We start from the raw sequence: 24,345 nt of genomic DNA on the forward strand, positions 1-24,345 counted from the left end.
GTTAAACATTGTCAGCTGTGTACTGTACATGTGTGCTTTTTGGGAGCTGAGCAGCAGTGGTAGTTAGACAAAGTAACGATAATCAAAGAGCAGTCGATCCAATAGGAAACTAAAGTAGACGTTTAGATATCGGTCTGTTCCCTCCAGAACATTCCCATGAGTTGCCTAAATGTAAAACGTGACACACAGTTTGTCGTACGATAATGTGAAACTTTCTTCAGGATGAGAAGAACAACAGGATGAAAGCACTTTGAAAGGTGTAGGCGCTGGTTCGTGTATATACAAGTAGGAACAAGTAGCAAGTCTTAATGTTTATGTTCTCATGTAACGGGTCCATTCGACGCCGTGCACCCGCCGTGACGCGTCAGGATCCGGTCAGTGTGTCTGTTGGTAATTGGATTTTCTTTTCAGAAACAAAAGAAAAACTAGTGGTTTATTGATTTTTGCTTTAAAATAGAAAAGTTAAAATTGAATTTCAAGGCGTTTTTCTTTTTCAATGCCAAAACAGATAAAACACATTTTAAAAACTGGATTGATTTTCGTTTTCTCTTTCTAAAAAAAATCTTTGTGACCTAGGCATTAGCGCTCTTTCCTTGAAAATGACAACATCCGGTCTCAGAAAATGACAAAAAACAGCTGTTTTTGGTCTGTTTTTCCATTTCTGTCAGGTAGTAACATTCTTTTTATTACAAAGAGAAAACAAAATTAATCAGTTTTGTTTTGTTTTTTTTTTATTTGGTTTGTTTTGACACTGAAAAAGAAAAATGCCTTGAAATTCAATTGTAATTCCTCTATTTTAAAAGGAAAATCAATTAACCACTAGTTTTTCTTTTGTTTCTGAAATTAAAATCAATAACTAAAGACACACAGACCGGGGGATCCCGTTTCGGTCAGCTTTAGTGGATTTTAGTGGAACTTTGGTCATCGGTGTTGTGCTATTAGCTATGATGGTTTAACGCTCAACTCTCCACTCTGCCCTCATGTTGTTCCTGCTAACATTTACTGGTTTTTACCTCATGACCAAACTGCAGAGTCCAGTCCCTTTACTTCACCTTTCACCTGGTGTTCGACCTTTAGTGTACAGTGTGTTAAGTTCATATCATAGTGTAGGTCAAAACACGGATTTGCAGCAATTTTGATGCAATGTGTTCGGTTGAATTAAATGAAACGCTTCAGTAAAACCGACAGAAAATGAAATTAGCTGGTGGACTTAAGACACTAATGTTTAAAACGCAGGTCACTGATGCCAATTTGGATTCAGTTTTAGATGGGTGTAAGTCTGCAGGCTATAAAAGAACATTTTAACACTTTTAAAAGCTTTGAAATTATAGATTTGACCCAAAAAAGCCTTACTTCATCCATTGAAAGGGACAAAAAATTGCATAAACAACGAAAATTTCATGAAAGACAGCTGTGCAATTACTTTTGAAAAATGTGAAAATGAAAAAACTGTGGTAAAATAGTTCTAATTCCCAACGAGTTGATACAATATTTTGTTAAACTCTTTGAATTGAAGCTGATAGTCCACACTGCGATAAAACCCTGAATGTTTCATGTCAGATCCACTGTGATAATTTACAGAGGAAAAAAACTACTACTGCAAACAATTCTAGAAATTGTTGTATTTAAGTATATTAAGTGACTTGCTGTTACATATTTTGTCCAGCAGAGGGCACTAAAGCAGTCCTGTTACACTGAACAATACACAGTTGTCCAATAGCTAAGAACTGGAAATAAATTATTATTATTTAAACAGTTTGTGCATTAATTTATGAGCAAATATTTATAAAAGAGTCTTAGAGCCACACAGAGGATAAAAACAGAGAATAATATATTCATATTTTAAGAAACATTTATTGATTTTATTAGAATAAAGTCTCTTTTTTTCCATGTGAAATTTCTAGTAGGAAATAATATGGCGTTATATATATTTGAGTCGTCTGGGAGTTTTAACAGCTCCAGAATATTGATAATAACTGCATGTTTCTCTTATAATTATGGCCACTTTTCTCAAAATATTCGGACTTAATTCACAAATTATTTAACTTTTATTACTACGTCTTGATTCTCATCATGAAATATCAGCTTTTATGCTTCAGTATTATCATTTCTTTCTGAATACTTTCCCACATGTTACTGTTTTACCATTATTACTGTTGAATGTTCTGTTGTACTTACATACTGTATGCTGAAACAAACCAGACTAATTATTACGGTGGATATTGGATTAAAACCTCTAATATAGTGTTGTGTTGATCTGCAGTTTGGTTTGAAGGTAAACCACCAGATTCACTCTGTCTGTTCACAGCTGTATGATCCCCGAGTTATAGCGCTTAAATACCACCTTCCACTAGTATCTCACACTGTCTGTATATAGATACCATCATGTTTTTATCACTCCAGAAATAAATCAAATAAATAAAAATACATAAACAAAAAAAAAAAAAGGACAAAAAAAAGAACTTCTTAACAGGGTGTTGTGGATGTCGACAGATGAGCTTTCACGTTCCAAATCCTGTTACCGTTAAGGTCCATAATGGTATTAAAAGTCTGAAAGCGTAAGAAAGGAAAAGTGTACTTTTTCTTTTTTCAGAGTCTGCCTTTTTTCCGACAAAGAAAAGGGCTGCTGAAGTTTCAAGAATGTTTTTAAAATGTATTAAGAGATGCAAGATTAAATGTATGAGGTTTGTCTCTGTTCTGTTTTTGGAAGATAGATCACATAAGGAAACACTATTTACCGGATACGAGTGGACGGGCGGGAAGGGAGGCGGCGTGATTCGGGTTTGGCGCCACGGGAAGAAAACCTACAATCATAGAACGAATCCGATTGGCTGGAAACTGGAAGCTGCACCCGACTCACACCCCTCTGACCTTCCTCCCGTCCACAGACACCCCCCAGTTTAGACCATCAGGTACCAAACTTTAGTCTCTTGGCATGTGTTAGAAAGTATTGTTCTGTATTAAACCGCTCCTCTAGAAACACCTCGACATACCTACCAACACGGGACTGAAAAAAGGGAAATCTCGGACCAAATAATGTGAACGACCTCGCAGCAGTCTCGCACTTTCATCGTAGACATTGAAATTCTCTAAAAAAAAAAAAGTGAACAAAACATTGAATTAAGCTGAAGCAGTGTTGGTAGATATGCACCTGGAGCCCCTCGCTGTGTCTCCCACCTACAGAGTGTCGTCAGCAGCACAGCACTGAAAAGCGGCGTCTCGATATTTCCGATATTCCACCTGTTTTTGGGTTGATTTCGTGCGTCAGACAGGCTTCGGTAACAGCTCTGGTCTGTGCTCTGGAATCAACGATGTGATCAGAGCGTGCGTCCTTTTCAGTTGTGTGCGGTGAATCCACTGTAGTGTGTGCTGTTTTATTCTGTAGGACACAACACCATAGCAAGAGCATGCAGAAGACAAACAAACAAATAAACAAACTGTTGGTTGTTAGAGGCATCTGTCCTATTAGGTAGATACTTTTCTCCCCCTTCAATTCTGAATATTTGGTATGAAAGAGATGTTCATTGTGATTAATTGTTAACCAGTGATGTGAATATTAATCATGAAATAAAAAGACAAGCAAAAGATCAACCTGACGTGTGTCGTGTCCTCTGTCGGTGGAATTTCATTCATTCAGGTACATTTTCAACGACCTACAATGAACGTAAAACTATCAGATAAATAAAATCATTTTGTGTAAAGTTGTCATTTCAGACTTTGATGACAGTTATTGCTTGTTTTCTTCGTTAACCCATAAAGGCCCAAATAGCCAGTTACGACCAAAACCATCTACTGATCTAAACTGTCTAATACCTGTCGATCCACTAATTCTATCAATACATGTAAATAATTGGTGTAAAATTCAGTTTGTCATCTTTTCAGTTCAATTCATTTTATGTATAAATCAAAAATGTATAAATTCAGCTGTTAATTCATACATTTGGCTTTTTATTATTTATACTTGCTTACACTTTGAGCAATCTATTCTTTTTTTTTTTTTTTCAGTTCTCTTTTTATTGGTATTTTCCACGGTTCACATATTTATTCACATAGCAATTCACCGTTCTCATCCATTCATCTGAAAATTATAACAGAATCTCACAGTGATACTTCCGTGACTCCACCGACAATACAAATAAGGATAATTGGTCCTCTCAGCAATACCAAAGATAACATTTTTACAATACAAAATTAAGAACTAAACTCCCTAGAACTGGTGCACATTTGTGATATTTAAAAAAAATAAAATAAAATAGAAAACATTGATACAAAAGAGTTTAGTTTGTCATCTTTTAATGGTCATCAGATATGACCCATTTGGATGTTCAGAGGCTCCGCAGTTACCGTGGAAACAACATTTTTTTTCTATGACATTGATTCACCAGTCATGACAGTGGATGGACACACCGGCTTTAGGTTCAGTTAGTGATAGATTTAGCTGAAAATGTCACTTTTTCTTCAGTTTTCTCTGTTTCTGACATAAGAACCCTCATCTTTCAGCTGAGCTTTTATGGACATCTGCGTGATCAGTGCATTTCATATGGGAAAATACATAATTTTTACTGTAAAAATACAAACTGCAGAGGATAATATTGTAATAAATGGTGATAAATCACTTAAGAAAAGTTGGTTATAGAGAAAATACCACATAAGTAGCACTGGGTCTTTTTGGGTTAAGTATTTGGTCCATAGTATTTGTGAAAAGCCCAACATGATGTCAACAAATGTCCTGTTTAATCCACAATTTAAAGTTAATCAGTCCAGTTTACTGTCACAAAGCAAGAAAGAAACCAGAAAATATTCACACTTTAGAAACTGGAATCCAATTATTATTTCGGCTTTAGATGATGCAGAGTCATACTGAATGAAAAATGGATGCAACAAGATGAAAATACACCTGTAGACTCTGGTGTCATAATTAAGGCTTATTTTTGCTCATTTTCTTTATTTTTATTCAAGACAACAAGACAAGACATTTTTGACTTTTGATGACAGAAACTAAATATAAACCTTTTTTTTTTTTTTTTTTAAAGAATCTGATATTTCCAGAAAGCCACACATCGCTGCTCAAATGCACATCTCCACCTTTTAACTGTTTTTCCACTGTGAGGAAATAGAACATGAACAGTTTACATAATGGAACGGAAATTAATAAACACGGTGAACGATGTTGAGAAGCCTACATTCTCTGAGTGCACTTTTGATTTTAATCTTTTCAGTTCACATTGTATAAATGTTGTAATGTTCTTACATGACTTCATTTACATAAGATCCTGAGTCAGTTTCATAATTAACCCTCCGGTATCCGGGTGTGCCTTTTAGGCACACTTTGCACTTTGTGTTAAAAAACCTCATTATTTTTCACAATTTAAATAAGGTTAGAATTCAAAAGTCGTTCATTTTTGCATGATCTTTAAAATTCTGGCCACCAACTAACAACAAAAGAAAATTACAAGACAAGCATCTGTCTCCCAAGTGTGCCTAAAACACACTATTTCTTCCATTTGATATGTATGATTAGGGCTGACCTTGATTTACAAAAATAAAATCAAATTAGAGCAGAAAAATAAATCAATATATAATATTTAATAGTTTGATTTATAGGTGTGCCATTTTGGCTACACTTGGTGACAGATGCTAGTATTTTTGAACATTTGACCTAGCGCCAAAAATAATTATGCAAATTAACCAATGTTGCTTTTAATCACTGACATATGCCAGGCTGCAAAAGTCAAATAATATGTGATCCACTTTTTATGTAGTATACTGAAAAAAAAAAAAAAAAAGTTTTTTGTGTTTTTTGCATCCAAAAAAATGGTTTGCTTAGATTACAAACACGACATTTAAAGGGTTGAAAAATGTGACAAATATTGAGTATTTGGTATTTTTATTTACGGCTCAAGTTGATGAAATAAAAAAAAAAACTGTAAAAGAATTAAAAACAAACTGTATGAAAAATTTTTGGACATTATTCCACAAGTGTGTGATAAAGGCACACTTGCTGGACGGGATACTGGAGGGTTAAATAAATCATTCAAACTTAAAGTGGACATTAAAACACATAATAATACATCATATTTCATTCTTAGACTAGTGGAACACGTACAATCAGGAAAAAAAAAGTTAATTTACAATGTACTAGCTAGCATAGTAGCAACAGGTAAATAAACCCGGAAGTGGATAGTCATGTGACTTTCAGATGACCTTCAGCGGCAGAAGCTAACCACCGAAGAAAAGGAGGAGTACAGCGGAAAAGATGAAGAGTAAAACAAACAAACAAACAAACAAAAAAACGCCAGTAAAACCAAAAAAGAAGTTTAACAATGATATACGGAGGAGGAGGGACACAGGTAAATATGCTGACATGTCCGAAATACACATTTATTGAGTTTAAACTGACAGTATGTGAGTCAACTGAAAGGTTAGCATGCTAGTAAAACTATTAGCTAAATGCTGTATCATTTCAGCCATTTAATTGGTAATATTAGCAAAGTATGTTAACTAGAAATGTTAACTAACCACCCAGGGATGTCAGGTACCAAGTTGCAAATGTTACTGTACTAGCTGGAGATGTTAGCTAACTGGTTGGTTGGCAATATTAGCAAACTATTTTTGCTAATTATAGATGTTAGCTAATTAGTCAGTGGTATCAGGTACCTAGCATTAATTAGAAATGTGTTCTAAGAAGTTGGTAATGTTTGTGATAGATTTAAAATGTTATTTACTACATGGTGATGTCAAGTGTCTTGTTGCAAATGTTAGCACAGTAGTTGGAGATGTTAGCTAGTTATTTGGTAATGTCAGTTAATTACATGGAAATGCTAGCTGTCTAGTTTGTAGAGTCAGCTGCTTTGTTGGGTATGTTAGCTAACACCTTGGTAATGTCAAGACCTAGTTGCATTGGAAATATCAGCTACCTAGTTGATATTGTTAGAAACGTAACTGCAAATATTAGTGTTCTAATTGGAGATGTTAAATTTTTGGTCAGACTAGTTAGTTGGTTGCATTAGGTGCCTAGTTGGTCATGTAAGCTTACTGTACTGGGTGATGTCCACATTATAATTGTTAATAAGAGCTGCTAACTACTTGGTAATGTAAGGTACCTTGTTGCATCTGATAGCTCTGTAGTTGTCAATGCTCAGTGTTAGCTAAATGATGGGTAATGTCTCCCACCTTGCTTGTAATGTAAAGTAGCTTGTTGGTAATTCCAGCAACTTCAATAATATTAGGTATATAGTTGGTAATGACAGTTACTAAATTGGTAATGATAGCAGACAAATTGGTAATCTGTTAACTAGATGGTAACAGTAGTTGATTAGTGACACTTAACTAGTGGGTAATAGCAGGCACGTAGTTGGAAATAAGTTGTAAGGGTAGTTGACTAATTTATAATCAGTTAACTAGTTTGTAGTGGAAGCTAAATAGAAATGTCAGATAACTACTTTGTAATATCAGACACAACTAATCCTTAAGATAAAATACTAGTACAACGCTCCATTACCAGTTCTACACACACAGCCCCATGAAAGAAAAGTTATCACAGTCACATGGACCTGAAATATAAGTAAAAGTACTCATTGCACAGTAAAATGGTCACTGTCACAGTTTTCAATATAGTTATGAATCCATAATGTCACACATGTTACTATAGTGAGCATGTTACTGTTACAATACAATTATACAAAATGATTAAAGTGTAAGATATTTCAAAATAGTGTTCTTACTAACAGGCTATACCTATTTTATTGTGTGTTTTTGCAGATGTACTGGAGTGACCCACAGTGGATTAGTAACAACAAACAAAATTTATGACAGGACAAGTTTGCTTATTTTTTAAGTATTTAAGCTCTGGTTCTCACATATTTAACCCTTTTTCAGGACAAAGCCTGGTTTAGAGTCAGACCCACAACTGTTGCACCACATTCACACAACAACATTAACTACAGTCATAGTAGGGCTGCAACTAAGGGTTATTACATTGCTAACTGGTTGATTAGTTTCTTTAGTCAATAGTTTGATTTGTAAAATGAGAGGGGTGTTAGAGATTGTCAGTAAAAGATAGACAGATGATAGAAAACACAGATTGTGAATGAAACCAGACAATGAAATGTTTAAATTATATTTTCATGTGTTCACATGCTGTATGTTGTATTTTACTGTCTGTCAATACCTTTTCTGTTCAAGATGAGTGATGGGAGTGTTTTTAGAGTTGAAGAGGTTCCAGTGCAATAGAAACACATCTCTTGGTCAACTGTATCCTTGTTGTAGAAACGTACATACATTGTGTGTCTGTGTCTCTGCCTTGTGGCCTGGTATTGTATCCCTGAGCACAAAGATAACCTGTGAAATTCCTGCTGCCGGCCTTCACAGTATTGATGACTTAGCAGACTGCTTATGACGCACACTAGCGTTTCTACAAGGAGAGATGGAGCAACAGATGATTATTAAGCAACAGGTGGCTTTTACTGTACAACAAAACAGAAAACAAATGCAGTGCTTACATCTTATATCTGATTTATATTAAATACTATTTAATAGGATGGTCAGTGCCTTGGACAGTGACTTTACTTCTATCATAGAAGGGTAGTATTAGCAGGAATAACACCAAAAATAGTTAGAAAATACACAATTCACAGACTGTGAATGACTGAATAACATGCAAAGAAACATGTTTATAAAGCAAAAGGGATATGATATTAATATATCATACTATTCTGTTGGCTAAGTGAACTGTAGGTTATTGGAGGATACCTGACACGCAGTCATTTGTGAAAGTACTTAAACTATTTTGTCAAAATGTCTCAATGTGGATCATTAAATCACTTAATAAATACAGTAAATTGATGCCCATGATGATGATCTGTCCATCTGTCCATCCATTTTCTAAACTGTTTAGTCCTTGTGAAGGTCATGGGGATTGTGCTGGTACCATTATGGTTAATAAGATTTGTTCTGTATCATATTTAGACTCTACAGCAGTGAAATTAAATGTGTTGTACCATGATGAATCCCCGTCCATTTTAACTGGTGCTTTAGGTATGGCTGGTGTCCACACCATGGCATTTTAACTAAAGATAAAGTTTTCCAAACGCTGTTGAACTCAATTTAGGTTAAAAACAACAGGGTTTTGTTTCAATGTAGTTAAGCAAAATCTGAGACATGTAGAACTAAGCTGTTACAGGGACATTTACTGCCAGATTGAGTCTCATTATTTACTACATATTCATTCCTGGTTAATGAAACGTAGAACCTTATTTTTTCTCTAGTTTCACAGCAGAAAAAATGTGGCTGCTGAAGGGAAGAGCAAATGGACCTGCTGTGAGAAAAGTCTTAATCTGCACAAATTCCATCATCTATCTGTGGGAATTACATGGTGTGTAAGAAGGCACTCAAAGATGTGACATAGGTCACATTGTGCATCGCTGTGAGCAGGGTTTGAACCTGCGTGGGGAAACCCCATTGGATTTCAAGTCCAACGCCTTAACCACTCGGCCATCACAGCTCTGAAGAGCAGCAGAAAAATGTGGTTGATACAGCATAATTGAATGACTTTTATGGAAACACAACTGTGGGGTTTTCTGGAGCTACAGGGGTACAGTACATGTACAGTATATTTTAATGAGTAGATCTGAAAATAGATAGATAGATAGATAGATAGATAGATAGATAGATAGATAGATAGATAGATAGATAGATAGATAGATAGATAGATAGATAGATAGATGTACTGCTGTTATTGCATCATTACTTTCAAATAAATAAAATGATCAAAATACGAACTATGTCAGAGAATCAGTGACTGCAATATGTGTCGTTACAGCTTACAATTACTTGAAAACTACAAATAACCATCTGATTTCCTCAACGTTAAACCTAAAGAAATAATCATTTGACATCCATTGTGATAATTATAGATATAAGCTGTTATGATAAAATGTTTTACAATAACAAACATATTGTTTTTGTGAGCGGCATCATGTGCGATGGACCTGATGCACATGGTATTGATTATTTTTTTCTCTTCATAGCAGAATTGTGAACTCCTTTACTTAGCCGTCATCTATTCTAGGCTCCAGTGGAGTCGGCCTTCCTTCACGGGCCTCATTCCCAGCTGTCCAAAGTCCTTGTATCTCTGACTTCTACAACCACGTGTGTGAGGCACCTTCCATCACTTAAGGGTGAAATCCAAGCCAACTATAGTTTTAGATGAGGCTGCTATTGTTAGAATGCTTGTTATTTACCAAGGGTCACTTGAGGAGGTGTTGAGTATTGGACCTGCCTCCACGTCCTTCTCATGTCTTGTCCTTTCTTCTTGTCTTCATTCAGACAGTAGATGATGTTCGCTGCAGTTGGGTCGGATCCATGAGACTCCTGGTTTTCAGATGACGAGGCTCTCAGTGTTTCAGGTATGCTTTAATTACAATTTATTTTAATCATTCCCTGTCAATCATATGTGTAGTAATCTGTTTAGAATATGTAAAACCTACTGGCAAAATTTTTTTCTGCAATTTAATGGAAGGTCCATATCCATGGTTTGGTACTGATTTAGTGAAATTAAACTTTCACTGTAACTTTCAGAGAAAATTAGCCAGAAATGAGTGAAAGAAATATTTTTTTCTATTACAACCCTTGTCATGTTTAAAGGTACATTTAGTGACAAATGACCTTAACATACTGATTTGAAGCTGTATGAGTCAGATGTACACATTTTACGGTACTTGAATTCTGTATACTTCTCAAGAGAAGTACCACAATTACAGTTTAACAGTAAAACCATTTATTGCACAACCGCATAAATCTGTGGGAGGAACCCACACCTGCCCACTAGAGTACATAATGAAACCAGGTCAGCCTTTACTGTACATGCAGTACTCACAGGGCTGAACTCTGACCTACATCCTGTCAGTGTGTCCTTGTATGTCCTTCATGCAGAGCACAAACCATTTTAATTAGTTGACATTGTAATTTTGGTGTAGCAGATTAAATCTTATTTCATATATGAGAGATAAGAAACATCGTTATCATGTGTTCTGGGACTGTCCCAAGATGCACCAATATTGGAGTGGTATCCACGGAACTTTAATATCTGTCTTTAATGTTCATATTACCCACGACTTTGTAAATTTATATCTTGGCGATGTTGCTGTACTAGAATGGAGGGAGGTTACATAATTATTACAGGTGCTTTTAGCAGCCAGCAAGAAATCTATTGCAAGAAGGTGGTTAAACCCAACTCCTCCAACAATAGAAAATTGGTATGGGATCATCTTGCAAATATTCAAAATGGAAAAACTGACTTACTCTATCAAAATCCATCATATTGGGGACAAATAGATCAAATTTGCATTCACTAGCTGCCCCGAATTTGTATCACTCCTCTAAAAGTGTCCTCTTTCATTAAGTAATCTCCTTATTTTTATTATTTGTTTAATGGGTGCCTGTTAATGCACAAATGACTGAACAATATGTTGTAGAAATGTCCTGTGTCCCACAGGTAGTTACGGAGCGCACCCCCACCCCCCCACCACCGGTCTCCTTCACTGTACTGAAAACGTATTAAACTGAAATTTTTATGTACCATTACACCTCTTTTTTTTTTTTTTTTTTTTAATTTATTTTCTATAATCTTTAAAGAACCCAGAGGTACTGTAACGATATGATTCTTTTTAAGTGGGAAATACCAAATCTGTAAGCATCCAGTTCATATGTTCGTTTTTTTTTTTTTTTTTTAACTTTTGTATGTATAAAATATGAAACACGAAAAGGGCTCTAATAGATATCATCTGTAAGAATGGTAATGTTGGAGATATTTTGTCACATTTTCCAATAAAAATACAATTAAAAAGAAAAGTGATAAGAAACACACATCTACCGTAAATCTAGGAGTGTTACTTGATATCAGCCTTGTTCTTGAGACTGGTCTTAAAACCTCTATTTGGTCTTTGTCTCAACCTTATTTTTACTTGACCATGTCTCCAACTTCGCATTAGCATTAGCACATTATAGCAACCACACACCTGGAGCAGTGAGCTACCATTTAAGGTATTGAAGATGCTTGTGGACCAACTCCAAATTTTCATCAGCACTGAGATCAACGGTAATGTGAAGGTTGTTAGATATAGATAAATATAGATAGATAAGGAAATATACACATTTACCATCTGTATACATTTAATCACCTTAAATATTGCCATTTCAGTTATGTTAAAAATCGTGTGGTTGGGTCATATCATAGCAGTCTGTAATATTTATAAAGCGTATTTTCCATCATGCCCTTGTTATGTACCAGTCTACTTGGTCAAGAACTAGTCTCATCCTGTCTTAGTCTTGACCCTTAAAGTCTTGTTCTTGTCTTAATCTTAACCTGGGATCGGTCATGACTTGGTCTTGGTTTGTGTGGTTTTCAGGCCTAGTACACAGACAACTAATCCAGTTTGCACCAGTGTGACATGTTTTACACTGTCACACAGTTACTGCATGTTGTACAAACATTAACATCTTTTCCTATCAATAAATTGGTATATGGAATCTAAAACTGAGTGATTATTTACCATGTGCACGGTCTTTAAAATGAATCTGGTGCAAAATACTGAAACTTTTCTAACTACCAGAATAATTATGTGCATTTGAAGACATAACACTGACGGCTTAAATTAAAAGATATGGTAACAGTAAATCAGTTTATTTTAATAAATAAAAAACACAAATACAATTTGTGATGCAGATTATATTTATTCTACTGAACAAAGAGACATGCTTAAGGAGACACCGTCATTCAGAGACAGGCGTCTCAGAAGAGAAGAAGTCATTCCATGAGCTTTATTCCTCATCATGACCTTTCTGAAAGAAGAAAAAAATCTAATCAAACAATGAAGAAACTCATTCAGGTTATAGAAGTGAAAGTTCAGTTGGACTATTTCACTATTTTATTGGCATACGTTAAGGAATTCTGGTGTTTGGATTGTAAAAAAAAAAAAAAAAAATTCTATCCATTGTTACCGCTGTAAACACTGTTCCATATTTATATTCATAGCAATGATAGAGGATTCAGATTTAGATATTTTCTTAGTATTATGGCTGTATATGTGCACACTGACCTTTGACCCTATGTCACGGCTCTTGGCACGCATCTTGTTGACCTGGGACTCAGCGATGTCAGCTCTCTCTTCAGCTTCATCGAGCTCATGCTGAAGCTTACGGAACTTGGTGAGGTTATTGTTGGCTTGTTCCTCCTGTGGAATTCGCAATATTTTGTCGTTGGTATTTAGGTGTAGGTGATACAACATGGGAAACAGACTGTGTAATTTTGTTTAACCAGTAACCACTAGGATCATTTATAATGGTGGTAGTTCCTACTGACATTTTTGTTTCAAGTAATGATTCAAAAGTGAATAGATTTAGTGTTTGTCATGCAGGTTTTTTATTACCTTGAAGGTGATTATTATTGGATATGTTAAATACTGCATGTTGTTAGACTAGTGTACTGCTTGTCTGTAGTTCTCTGATGTAGAAGGGTTACTCACAGCCTCCTCAGCAGATCTCTTGTATGATTTGACCTTCATCTGCAGTTTGTCCACCAGGTCTTGCAGACGAGCAAGATTCTTACGGTCCTCTTCTGTCTAAACACAAAAGTCAAGACAGTAGTTTTCATTTTTAATAAAGATGTTTTGTAGAATTGGACATTTTTGTTCGAATGTGCTGAAATCTCATACCTGATAAGTCAACTCTTTGATTCTTCTCTCGTATTTTCGGATTCCTTTCACTGAATCACTGGACTTCCTCTGTTCAGTCTCAACTTCAGCTTCCAGTTCTCTGATCTGTTCAAAGAACAATGTTGAGACATGTCTTCATATCTAATGTATAAGAAACTGAAGACATTATTTTCTCAATACCTACCCTGGCCTCCAGCTTCTGCAGCTGCTTCTTTCCTCCCTTCATGGCGATCTGCTCAGCTTCATCCAGACGGTGCTGCAGGTCTTTGATGGTCTGCTCCATGTTCTTCTTCATACGTTCCAGGTGAGCACTGGTGTCCTGCTCTTTCTTCAGCTCCTCTGCCATCATGGCAGCGTCAGTGATGGCCTTCTTGGCCTTGTCTTCAGCATTCCTGCACTCCTGCACTGCTTCCTCCACTTCAGTTTGGAGTTGAGATGTGTCACCCTCCAGCTTCTTCTTTTGATTCAGGAGACTAGTGTTCTGGTGAAAGAAAAATGTTAATGTATTAAGTTGATTTACTACAGAAAATATTTAACATGCAATGAATTTAACATACCTGTGAGTGCAGTAGTTGAACCCTCTCACTGACATCCAGCAGCTCTTGTTCAGCAAGTTTGCGACCTCTCTCAGTTTGCTCCAGAGAAGACCTGAGTTCTTCAACCTCAGCTTGAAGCAAATTATTGCGCCTCTCAACAATAGCAATATTTTCCTTCATATCATCATTGGCTCGAAGAGAGTCATCGAGATGGAGCTGAGTATCCTTTGAAGTACAACAACAAAACATTGAATTTGTTTTGTCTGTACATAGAAGATACATAGAATAATTTTGATTATTGTTTTAACTCAAACCTTCAGATGTGCGTGGACACTTTTCAGTTGTTTTTGGGCCTCGGCTGCCTGCCTGTTGGCCTGGCTGAGCTGGATCTCCATCTCATTGAGGTCTCCTTCCATCTTCTTCTTCAGACGGAGGGCCTCATTTCTACTGCGAGTCTCAGCTTCTAGAGAGCTCTGCAGAGTATCCACGATTCGCTGTTGGTTTCTCTTTGTTTGCTCCATCTCTTCGTCTTTCTCAGTCAGCTTGCGTTCAATGTCAGCCTTCACCTGACTGAACTCCAACTGAACCCTGAGAATCTTTCCCTCCTCATGCTCTAGTGAAGCCTAAAATCATAAAAGACTCAGGTCAGATGTGTTTGTTTTAGTGGGTTCAACATGAACTGGATTCTTCTCCATCAGATTACAAAACAAACCTCTGCTTCTTCCAGGGCAGTTTGTATCTCTGACTTCTCCTGCTCCAACTGCTTTCGTATCTTCTCAAGCTCATGAATACTTTTTCCGCTCTCAGCAATTTGCTCAGTCAGGTCAGATATTTCCTCTGAGAATGAAAACATCAATGGCTTTGAATTCATCACAACAGATTCTAATTATGAAGGTGTTTGTGTTTTCCAAACCTTGTAGGTTTTATTCTCTCTCTTCATGGTCTCCAGATGCTCTAGTGATTCTTCATAGGAGTTCTTCAGTTTGAAGAGCTCAGTGCTCAGAGACCTGGCGTCCTTCTGTGAACTCTCCAGTTCAGACTGTGACTCTTCATACTTCTGTTTCCATTCTGCCAAGATCTGTCAAATGTAGTGGGTTTATTGAATGGTAATTCTTTATTCTCTAATCTGCATCTGCCCCATGTACTTAAAACTCTACCTTGTCAAAGTTTCTTTGCTTCTTGTCCAGAGCAGCAGCAGCAGCATTAGACCTCTCCACATCCACCATGAGATCTTCAATCTCATTCTGGAGTCTGTGTTTGGTTTTCTCCAGAGATGAACACTTAGCATTCACTGCCTCCACAGCCTCCTCGGCGTCCTGCAGACGCTGAGCCAGCTTCTTCCTGAAAATGAAGAACAACTTCTGTCTTAGTGTTTGAACATGTTTTTCCTCTTGTCTTTGTAGATTTCTTTGTTTGTTTGATGGTCTTGTTTGGACTAGACTCACTTGGCTTCCTCCAGTTCCTCCGTCCTCTGGATGGCATCAGTTTCATACTTAGTTCTCCACTGAGCCACCTCAGAGTTGGCTTTAGACATGCCACGTTGCAGTTCAGCTTTGGCCTCCTGCTCTTCTTCATACTGCTCCCTGAGCAGGTCACAGTCATGACGGGCAGATTGTACTGCATGGGCCAGGGCGTTCTTGGCCTAAAATGAAAAACAGACTGTACCACCTTGTATCTGTACCATTTAGGTTCTTACTGTTTGGGGGTCATTACCTTGATCTCCTCCTCCAGTTGTCTTTTGAGGTCTTCAATTTGTTGAGTGTATGACTGTTTTCCTCTTGTCAGTTGAGACACCAGGGAGTCCTTTTCCTCAAGCTGTCTCATGAGTTCACCTAATTAGATAGAAGGCAAATGAGTACTAAGCATTGAAACAAAAAGTTTGCTTTCAGATCAGATGGATACCATTTTCAGTTTGAAGCTTTGCTTTCTGCATGGTGAAGTCATTGATGGTACGCTGTCCCTCCTCTGACTTTGTTTTATATTCATTCATCTGGTCTTCCAGAGATCTACACATCTTCTCCAAGTTATTCTGAAAACAAAAGATACCAAGTTAAAAAAAAAAAAGTTCTATAGAAGTTTGGAAAACAACACAAAATATGTGAAGGAGTTTTCACCTTTGCTTTGACAGTGTGTTCCATATTGGAGACCACATCATCCAGCTCTAGTTTGAGCTCACTCTTCTCCTTCTCCAGTTTCTGTTTGACTCTCTGAAGGTTGTCGATCTGCTCCCCCAGGTCAGCGACGCTGTCAGCTTGTTTCTTCCTGAGTGTGGAGGCGGTGGCTTCATGCTGCAGAGTTGACTCTTCAAGGTCTCTGCGGAGTTTCTGGAACTCAGCCTCCCTCTTCTTGTTCATTTCAATCTGAGCAGCTGTTGCTCCTCCAGCCTCCTCCAACCTCTCACTGATCTCCTCCAGTTCTCTGGCCAAGTCTGCCCTCTGCTTCTCCACCCTGGCTCGGGCAGCTCGTTCTGCCTCCAGCTCTTCCTCCAGCTCCTCGATGCGGGCCTAGATTTGTAAAAGAAATAGTTTCATTGTGTTTTTCTATCCGTTATGGTATTACCTCTGTGTTAGATTGACATTTACCATCATGTTTAAATCATCACCTGTAACTCCTTCAGTTTCTTCTGGAGCTGGGCACTCATCGCCTGTTCATCTTCTATTTTACCATTAAGCTGACTGATTTCAAAGTCTTTCCTGTGAATGACGAAGAAATTTAAAGATAAATATAATCAAGCTCCGTGTATCATGGGCTGTGATGTAATTAAGTTGTGTCATTACTTTTCAGCTTCTCTTCGAGTTGCTGCTTGTCATTTTCCAGGTCCATGAGACTTTCTTGAGCTAACTTTAGGTCACCCTCAAGCTTGCGCTTTGCTCTCTCAAGGTCCATACGCACTTTCTTCTCTTGTTCGAGGGATCCTTCAAGCTGTGGAGGGTCATAATCAGAGCAAATTTGACAGTATTTGGAAAGTAATTTGCTCTCAACACACTGTTAATTAGTGTAGTCTTACATCATCCACTTGCTGCTCCAGCTTAGCCTTGGCCTTGGTCAGAGTGTTGACTTTGTCTTCTTCACTCTGCAGGTCGTCCAGTGTTTGCTGATGAGCTTCCTGTAAAGCTTTCTTTTCCTTTGTCAACTTGGCAATGATTTCATCCAAAGCAGCCATCTCCTCAGTCAGGTTCTTCACCTGTGGACAGAGGCAAGTTTTATCAAAGACTTGAACACAGACTTTCATTTGGGTCAGAGTGAATTAAAGTTATTTTAATACCTTGTTCTCAGTAGCGTGCTTCTCTTTCTCCACTTTAGCCAGAGTTAACTCCAAGTCATCGATGTCTTTCTTCAGCTCAGAGCACTCATCCTCCAGCTTCCTCTTCTTTGCAGTCAGTTCTGCGTTCATTTCCTCCTCATCCTCCAGTCTTTCTGTAAGTTCTTTGATTTTTGCCTCCAGTTGGATCTTGCTTTTGATCAGTCCCTCACATCTTTCCTCAGCATCGCCCAGATTATCTTGCTCCTGTACCAAATAAATATTCAACATGATGTACGATAGATACATTTCTTTTAAAGAATTTGTAATGAAAGATTCAAAACTCACAGTCTGAACTTGGAGCTGCAGGTCATTCTTCTCTTGGAGAAGAGTGACCATTTTTTCCTCTAGTTCCTTCTTGCGAGCTTCAGATTTTGCAAAAGCCTCTTTTAATTTCAGAAACTCTTCCTTCATATTGGCCATCTCCTTCTCAGTCTCTGCTGACTTGAGAAGAGGTTTGATCTTGAAGAACATCTTCATCCAGGGCCAATTTTTGACTCCCATGAAAGCACGGATGTTCCACTGGATCACAAGCAGTGCATCCCTGTTGGTAAAACATTATTGTTGAAGCTATTAAAGCACAACCTAGAACCTTCTCAGTTGGGATGAACAGATGCCCTTTTTTCATCCAGTGTTAAAATAATTGCTGTTGTTTGTAAGTTGTGTTGTGTTTGGAAAACATTATGTGTGACTGGTTTCGTCACTTTTACAAGGCATGAAATTTTACAAATGAATTGGTCTCAGCTTGTAAACATTGTCTTTCGGTTAATGTCTTCACTGAGTCCTACCTGCGTTCAACAATCTTCTGAAACTCGATTCTCGCCAGAAGACCTCGTGACCGTGCTTGGATTCCTGTAATGATTAGCGCTAAGCGGTCATCTCGCATCTCTTCAAGCTGACCCAGCAATCCAGCTTTAAAGAATACCTGTTTCATAGAGATCTATCAGGCATTTTTTACATTGATAAGAGTTTTCAACCAAATTTTCTAGTGTTAAAAAATACCGACCTTGGTGTGACCCAGTTTGTACTGATTGTGGTCAATATCAAGAGAACCCAATAATTTCTCTGCAGCCTTCTTGTTGTCAATGAACTGTCCTTCAGGAATGGCATTAGGGTTCAAAATACGGTACCTACAAAACAAGAAACAGAATACTTCTGTTATGTTGAAATATGGCTTTGGGACTTCATTTGAATCGAATTTATCATGGAAGTCCATATGACAGATCCATACCTCTGCTTGAAATCTCCGTAGAGGATCCTGTTGGGGAAGCCCTTCCTGCAGATCCTGATGCCTTCCAACACACCGTTACAGCGCAGCTGGTGCATCACCAGAGGATTCTCCATGGCCCCAGGAGTCTTGGTCTCATTGGGGATGATGCAGCGGACAAAGTGGGGGTGAGTAGACCTCAAGTTGGTCATCAGCTTATTTAGGTTCTCCTGCAAGATTTGACATAGTTTGTACTTTATTTTGTTTAATTGTGGCTCGTTGTATGTCAAAGAATGTCTGAAGTCCACTTTGACAAGACGAATCATTTCAACATTGTAACTGAATTTGGACACAGTTTTGGAATAGGCTGTTGTACACAAGACTGTTGGGAAACCATTGACTAGATTTATTTTTTCTCATTTGGCTTTGACCAAAAATCATTATAAAAAGTCTTACCCTGTGCAACGCTGACACAGTTTGGAATGATGAACCTTTTTTCTTGCCTCCACCTTTTCCCTTCCCACCATCTTAAGCAAAATAAAATTCTCAAAGTTAAATGTTTTTTCAAAATTTTAACATTTGATGAAAAAAATTCCTGATCATTGCTAATCATTAAATTATTGCTACATTAGTCTTGTGTCTGTTTTAAAAACATACAATACATTACCTGAATCAGCTCCTGCATATCCAGCAAAGAGCAAGGCCAAGAGCTTAAGGTTAGACTTCTGGAAAAGTCCAACCACGGTCTCATTCAGAGGATCCTTGTTCTTCACCAGCCAGTTGTTGATGTTATAATCAACAGTTCCGGCGTAATGAACCAGGGAAAAGTGAGCCTCTGGTTTTCCTTTAACAACTCTCGGCTTCTGGAAGTTGTTGGATTTTCCCAGATGGTTGTCGTAGAGCTTAGCTTTAAATGTGGTATCGGTGGCTTTAGGGAACATGCACTCCTCTTCAAGGATGGACATGATACCCATGGGCTGTGGTATTGTGAAAGAAGACTTCCATTAAGATGTTTCACTGTTTTTATGCAGACAAGTACAGTCAGTACATTTCAGACATTTGTCTGAATAAATTTCAGCTCTCACCTTTTCAATCAGGTCGATACAAGCCTGCAGATCCATACCAAAGTCTATGAACTCCCAGTCAATGCCTTCTTTCTTGTACTCTTCCTGCTCCAGCACAAACATGTGGTGGTTGAAAAACTGTTGCAGTTTTTCATTGGTGAAGTTGATGCAGAGCTGCTCAAAGGTGTTGAACTGTAGTCACATGGGAAGTAATCAGTTTAGGACTTAAAATGTTGAGCAATAAGTATTTAAAATTAGTTTGTATTTTTCATTCCAAACGCACATCAAAAATTTCAAAGCCAGCGATGTCCAGTACACCAATGAAATACTGACGAGGCTGTTTGGTGTCCAGGGATTGGTTGATTCTCAGCACCATCCACAGAAACATCTTCTCATACACTGACTTTGACAGTGCACCGATAGCATAATACACCTAGAACAGAAATGGGTTTGATTTAGCTATTTTTACCCCTCAATGTACTTGAAGTGAAACCATACTCAGATAGTACCAGATTACCTGGGCGACATTTTGACCCTTGGTGACCCACTCGTTTCCTACTTTGACTCTTGGGTGACAGAGACCCTTGATGAGGTCGGCAGAGTTCAGGCCCATCAGATATGCGACTTTGTCAGCATCTGAAAAAGAGCCATTTGTGTTCGGATGATATTGTTGCACTGTTTGTCAAGTAATTCATGCAGAATAAGGATTACACAGAAATGTAGTTTATCAGACTAATTCTTAAATATCAAAAATGTGTTGAAAGAATTCACTATACATTTGTTCCATATTATATCATATCCCATTATAGTATTTGACATGACAATATTAATGTGTAGTTATATTCCACTTGATGCTTATGCAAACACAGATTCACACGATAGATGACATTCAATGTGTAGAACTTCAGCTCTGAAGTGACATTACACTGATTATATTGCTTAATCTGTCACAAACCACTAATAAAAACCCTATGATGATATAAACAGTAATAATACTTGTTACACCTACGATTCTTTCTGACCTTCAGTTCCATCGGCCTCTGCCTGCTCCTCTCGCTGCTTCTGCTTGAACTTCATGTTCCCATAATGCATGATGGCACCAGTCAGCTTGTAAATGCTGTTCTTCTCTTCTTGAGTGAAGCCCAGCACATCAAATGCATCCTAAATAAAATCATGAAATGCACTTGTAACATTTCCGTTTAAAAAAAACGGCACAAAAGAATATTTTTCTGTTGTAAATGGAAGATTTTGCTCACATCAGTAGCCTGCAGCTCTTCAGCATCATTAATGGAGGCTACGGTCGTTTCTCCTTGGGAAATGAAGGCGTAGTCATAGGGGTTGTTGGTGATGAGCAACATTTCTGAAAAAATACAGATATTAATTGGAGTGCGTATTTAATGATTCAGTGAAGCCTTATACCATATCTGAAATGCATACTTACCCAACAGTTCTGGTTTTGCCTGAGACAAAATCTGGTAGAAAATGTGGTAGTCTCTCTCAGCTTTGAGCTGATAGGTCACTCTAGACTTTTCCAGAAGGTCTGTTAGAGAAAGAAGACATTTTTATTATTGTTAAAGTATAGGGGAATTCTGTCTTTGCATTCTGTCCATCCTGACAGACACAGCACATAGCATTAGCATTAGTGATTAGCACACTAGGAGCATTGAGCTGCCATTGAAGGCATTTGGGGACCAACTGTCTTGTCAGGGGCACTGATTTTATATTTTTGTATAAAAAAAAAAAAAGTTGCTTTAGGTGTTGTATGATATGCTTTGGCAATAACAACTAACACATGATCGATCCTTGACATAGGTCTTCTAAGAAAGAGCTATAAGTTTTATCATAGTGATCTGTTTGCCCCCAGTCTAAAGCCAAACAGGTAAAGTAAAAAAAATACACTGACTGTAATGTGTCTGAATGTTAGTGTACATTTATGCCTTTGCCTTCTAACAGACTGACATAGTCACTCAACATACAAGATTAGAAAATCAACATAAACCATATAGGTGTTGACTTTTACTTACAAGTCTCAATATCAGCAGAGGCCAGCTTCCCTCTATTGTCAAAATGAATTCTGATGAATTTACCCTGTACAAAAAAACAACAGTGTTTATGCCATATAATGAAAACAACAACAACAAAAAATAATTGTAGTCATTAATAATAATCACGGTGTTGCTTTAGTTACAGACACTTACAAATCTGGAGGAGTTGTCATTCCTGATGGTCTTAGCATTTCCAAAGGCCTCCAGAGCAGGGTTAGCCTGGATGATTTGATCCTCCAGGGTTCCCTGGGTTTGACAAATAAATGCTGATTATTGAGGTTTAGGAAGCTTTTTCAACTGATTTTTCATATTTGGTTGTATGAATGATGAGTATTATGAAAAATACAAGAGGATTTTTTTTCTTGTGCAAACCTTCTTTTCAATAGCTGGATCTTTCTTCCCAGCGCCTGGAACAGCAGCGATGCTGGCAAAGTACTGAATGACACGTTTCGTGTTGACAGTCTTTCCAGCACCGGATTCTCCACTAAGTAAGAAATAGAGTTTTAGTCCAAGACCTGTGATTAATAAACACTGAAAATGTGTTTCTTGAAGACTTTTAGACTCACGTGATGAGGATCGACTGGTTTTCTCTGTCTATCAACAAGAGAAACATTCAGAATATTAAAAAGAAGTCGTGAAATGATGATATGAGGTCAGAATCATGGTGCTGCAGTGGTAGTTTACCTGCCAACATGTACTGGTAGGCGTTGTCAGAGATGGAGAAGATGTGAGGAGGAGCTTCACTCCTCTTCTTTCCTCTGTAGGCGACCACTACTTCTTGGTTGTAGACTGGCAGCCACTTGTAGGGGTTAACAGTGACACAGAACAGCCCAGAGTAGGTCTGTCATATCCAGAGGAAAAGGGAAAGACCACAGTGAGGACAGTTTTCAGCTGTTGGGATGTGTTACTGATGACGGAAGAGGACAACGTCTTACATAGATCATCCACGCTGCGTAACGCTCTTTGAGGTTGAACAGCACGGCGGGCTCATGGAGAAAGGTGAACATCGCCATGTCTTCAATTTTATCAAACTTTGGCGGGTTCTGAGGATGGACGTCACACTCCTTCACCGTCACAGTCTGTAGAAAGAGATATTACTTTAACTCCTCAGCGAAGGTCAATGTATGAATTATTCGTGTAAACTGAGCTGATGAGTTGGATGTACCTTCCCATATTCAGTGTTGACAGTAACTTTGTCACCGTCTCTTGATGTGATGGAAGCCTTCACGTACTCAACCTCTGGGTCAGGAACGAAGCACTCTTTCTTCATGTCAAATGGACGAGTCTGGGCCTCCAGACGCTCCTTATCTGACTTTCTGAGATAAGAAGCAGCAGCCCCAAACTCCTTCATGGCTGCGTCACCCATTTTTCAATCTATCACAAATTGAAAAAAAGACCCAAAAAACTTACAGGCACACATTTACCCAATCATCAATACACGAAATAACCAAGAAAGCACACAAGATAACAGACGTACTTTGTAAAAAAAAAAAAAAAAAAGAATACTTAAAACTTAAACATGCAGTGTGTTACTGTGTCATGCATCAGGTAGTAGTGGAGCAGTAGTTAAACACATCCTGTCTTTGTGTTAGTATAAAAACATAACTAATTTACTATAATACTTTTTACTAATTTGTGTTTTATCTACTGTATGATCTGTGAATGTCCTCTTTTAAGGCAAGCAGAAAAAGAAAACAGATTTATTTCATGTCCTTGTATCATCAGAAAAGGCTCTAAATATAATCAGGTTAGTTACTGTTGTTTTCCATGCACTGTCGGATAAATGTAGCTGTTAATGTTACCTGAGGGTTTGCACGCCACAGGAAACTCTGTGCTGTTTACTGTACATTAATTAGACAGAAACAAATAGCATATTGGTTTAGTATTTCATTTCACAAATTAAGTTCTACAAGTAAAAATCACATAATAACTGTCAACACAAAAAATCTCCGAACTCTTCAATACACCAGACACTGTCTATTTATAGCTAAGAATAACATCTTAAGTAACAACGTCACAAACACATGAGGCAGCGGTTTCCAACTTGTGTTTTTCTTACCTTTGACCGTCAACCTTTGTCAAGTGGAAGGATGGATCCAGTGGCTGACACCCGGCTGCCCTGCATTAATAAAGGCTGTTAGTAGCCAAATATGGGGATGAATATCAGAGAAATGGCATCCAGGTTGCACATCACAAAAAGCATTTTCCAAATTGGGCTGAGCCTTGTGCTTCTATTTGCTGCTCTCACCTTGTGAACAACAGACTAATACAGTAGACTGAGCATGACAAAAGGAAGGGGAAGGGGAGCCGTGGTCGGTAATCCTCTCGCAGCAGCAGATATCAAGTAGTTTGAGCACTGGCTGGATGTCAGAGTATTTTTAATTTCTGTTGTTGAAATAAACAATATAAATCAATGGTATCTAAGACTTTAAAGAGCACATATAAATAGTAAAAGTCTCAACAACAGCCTATTCCAGTGC

The 24,345-nt window shown here is 37.7% G+C and overlaps 1 protein-coding gene and 1 non-coding gene across 2 annotated transcripts; both read right to left on the bottom strand.

Annotated features, from left to right (window-relative positions):
- Positions 1-9,420: 9,420 nt before the first annotated feature.
- trnas-uga (transfer RNA serine (anticodon UGA)) lies at positions 9,421-9,502 on the bottom strand. The gene has a single exon. It is a non-coding gene; the product is annotated as a tRNA-Ser (tRNA).
- A 3,216-nt stretch (positions 9,503-12,718) lies between these two features.
- Positions 12,719-23,975, bottom strand: LOC115436661 (myosin-7-like). Its single transcript, XM_030159571.1, has 39 exons — positions 23,925-23,975; positions 23,668-23,706; positions 23,031-23,239; positions 22,801-22,944; positions 22,550-22,706; positions 22,432-22,459; positions 22,238-22,349; positions 22,019-22,111; positions 21,845-21,908; positions 21,262-21,360; positions 21,077-21,180; positions 20,843-20,981; positions 20,338-20,456; positions 20,104-20,253; positions 19,842-20,012; positions 19,424-19,733; positions 19,213-19,283; positions 18,781-18,986; positions 18,556-18,679; positions 18,338-18,474; positions 17,838-18,093; positions 17,514-17,756; positions 17,256-17,432; positions 17,027-17,170; positions 16,851-16,943; positions 16,363-16,752; positions 16,151-16,277; positions 15,962-16,080; positions 15,694-15,890; positions 15,406-15,589; positions 15,162-15,326; positions 14,961-15,107; positions 14,563-14,871; positions 14,270-14,473; positions 13,897-14,193; positions 13,713-13,817; positions 13,524-13,619; positions 13,098-13,232; positions 12,719-12,840 (listed from the first exon to the last, which is right to left on the bottom strand). The coding sequence occupies exons 3-39, from the start codon at positions 23,229-23,231 to the stop codon at positions 12,820-12,822; spliced, it is 5,838 nt and encodes a 1,945-aa protein (XP_030015431.1). The 5' UTR covers positions 23,232-23,239; positions 23,668-23,706; positions 23,925-23,975; the 3' UTR covers positions 12,719-12,819.
- Between the last annotated feature and the right edge of the window lie 370 nt (positions 23,976-24,345).

The sequence above is a fragment of the Sphaeramia orbicularis genome, chromosome 17 (genome assembly GCF_902148855.1).
Source record: "Sphaeramia orbicularis chromosome 17, fSphaOr1.1, whole genome shotgun sequence".
NCBI lineage: Eukaryota > Metazoa > Chordata > Actinopteri > Kurtiformes > Apogonidae > Sphaeramia > Sphaeramia orbicularis.

Excerpts from the sequence above, each read along its gene's own strand:
- LOC115436661 (XM_030159571.1), bottom strand. The coding sequence starts at position 23,231 with ATGGGTGACGCAGCCATGAAGGAGTTTGGGGCTGCTGCTTCTTATCTC. Across the intron at positions 21,909-22,018 it reads ATGACAACTCCTCCAGATTT|GGTAAATTCATCAGAATTCA; the intron begins GTAAGTGTCTGT and ends TTTTTTGTACAG. Across the intron at positions 15,327-15,405 it reads AGCAAAGAAACTTTGACAAG|ATCTTGGCAGAATGGAAACA; the intron begins GTAGAGTTTTAA and ends TACATTTGACAG.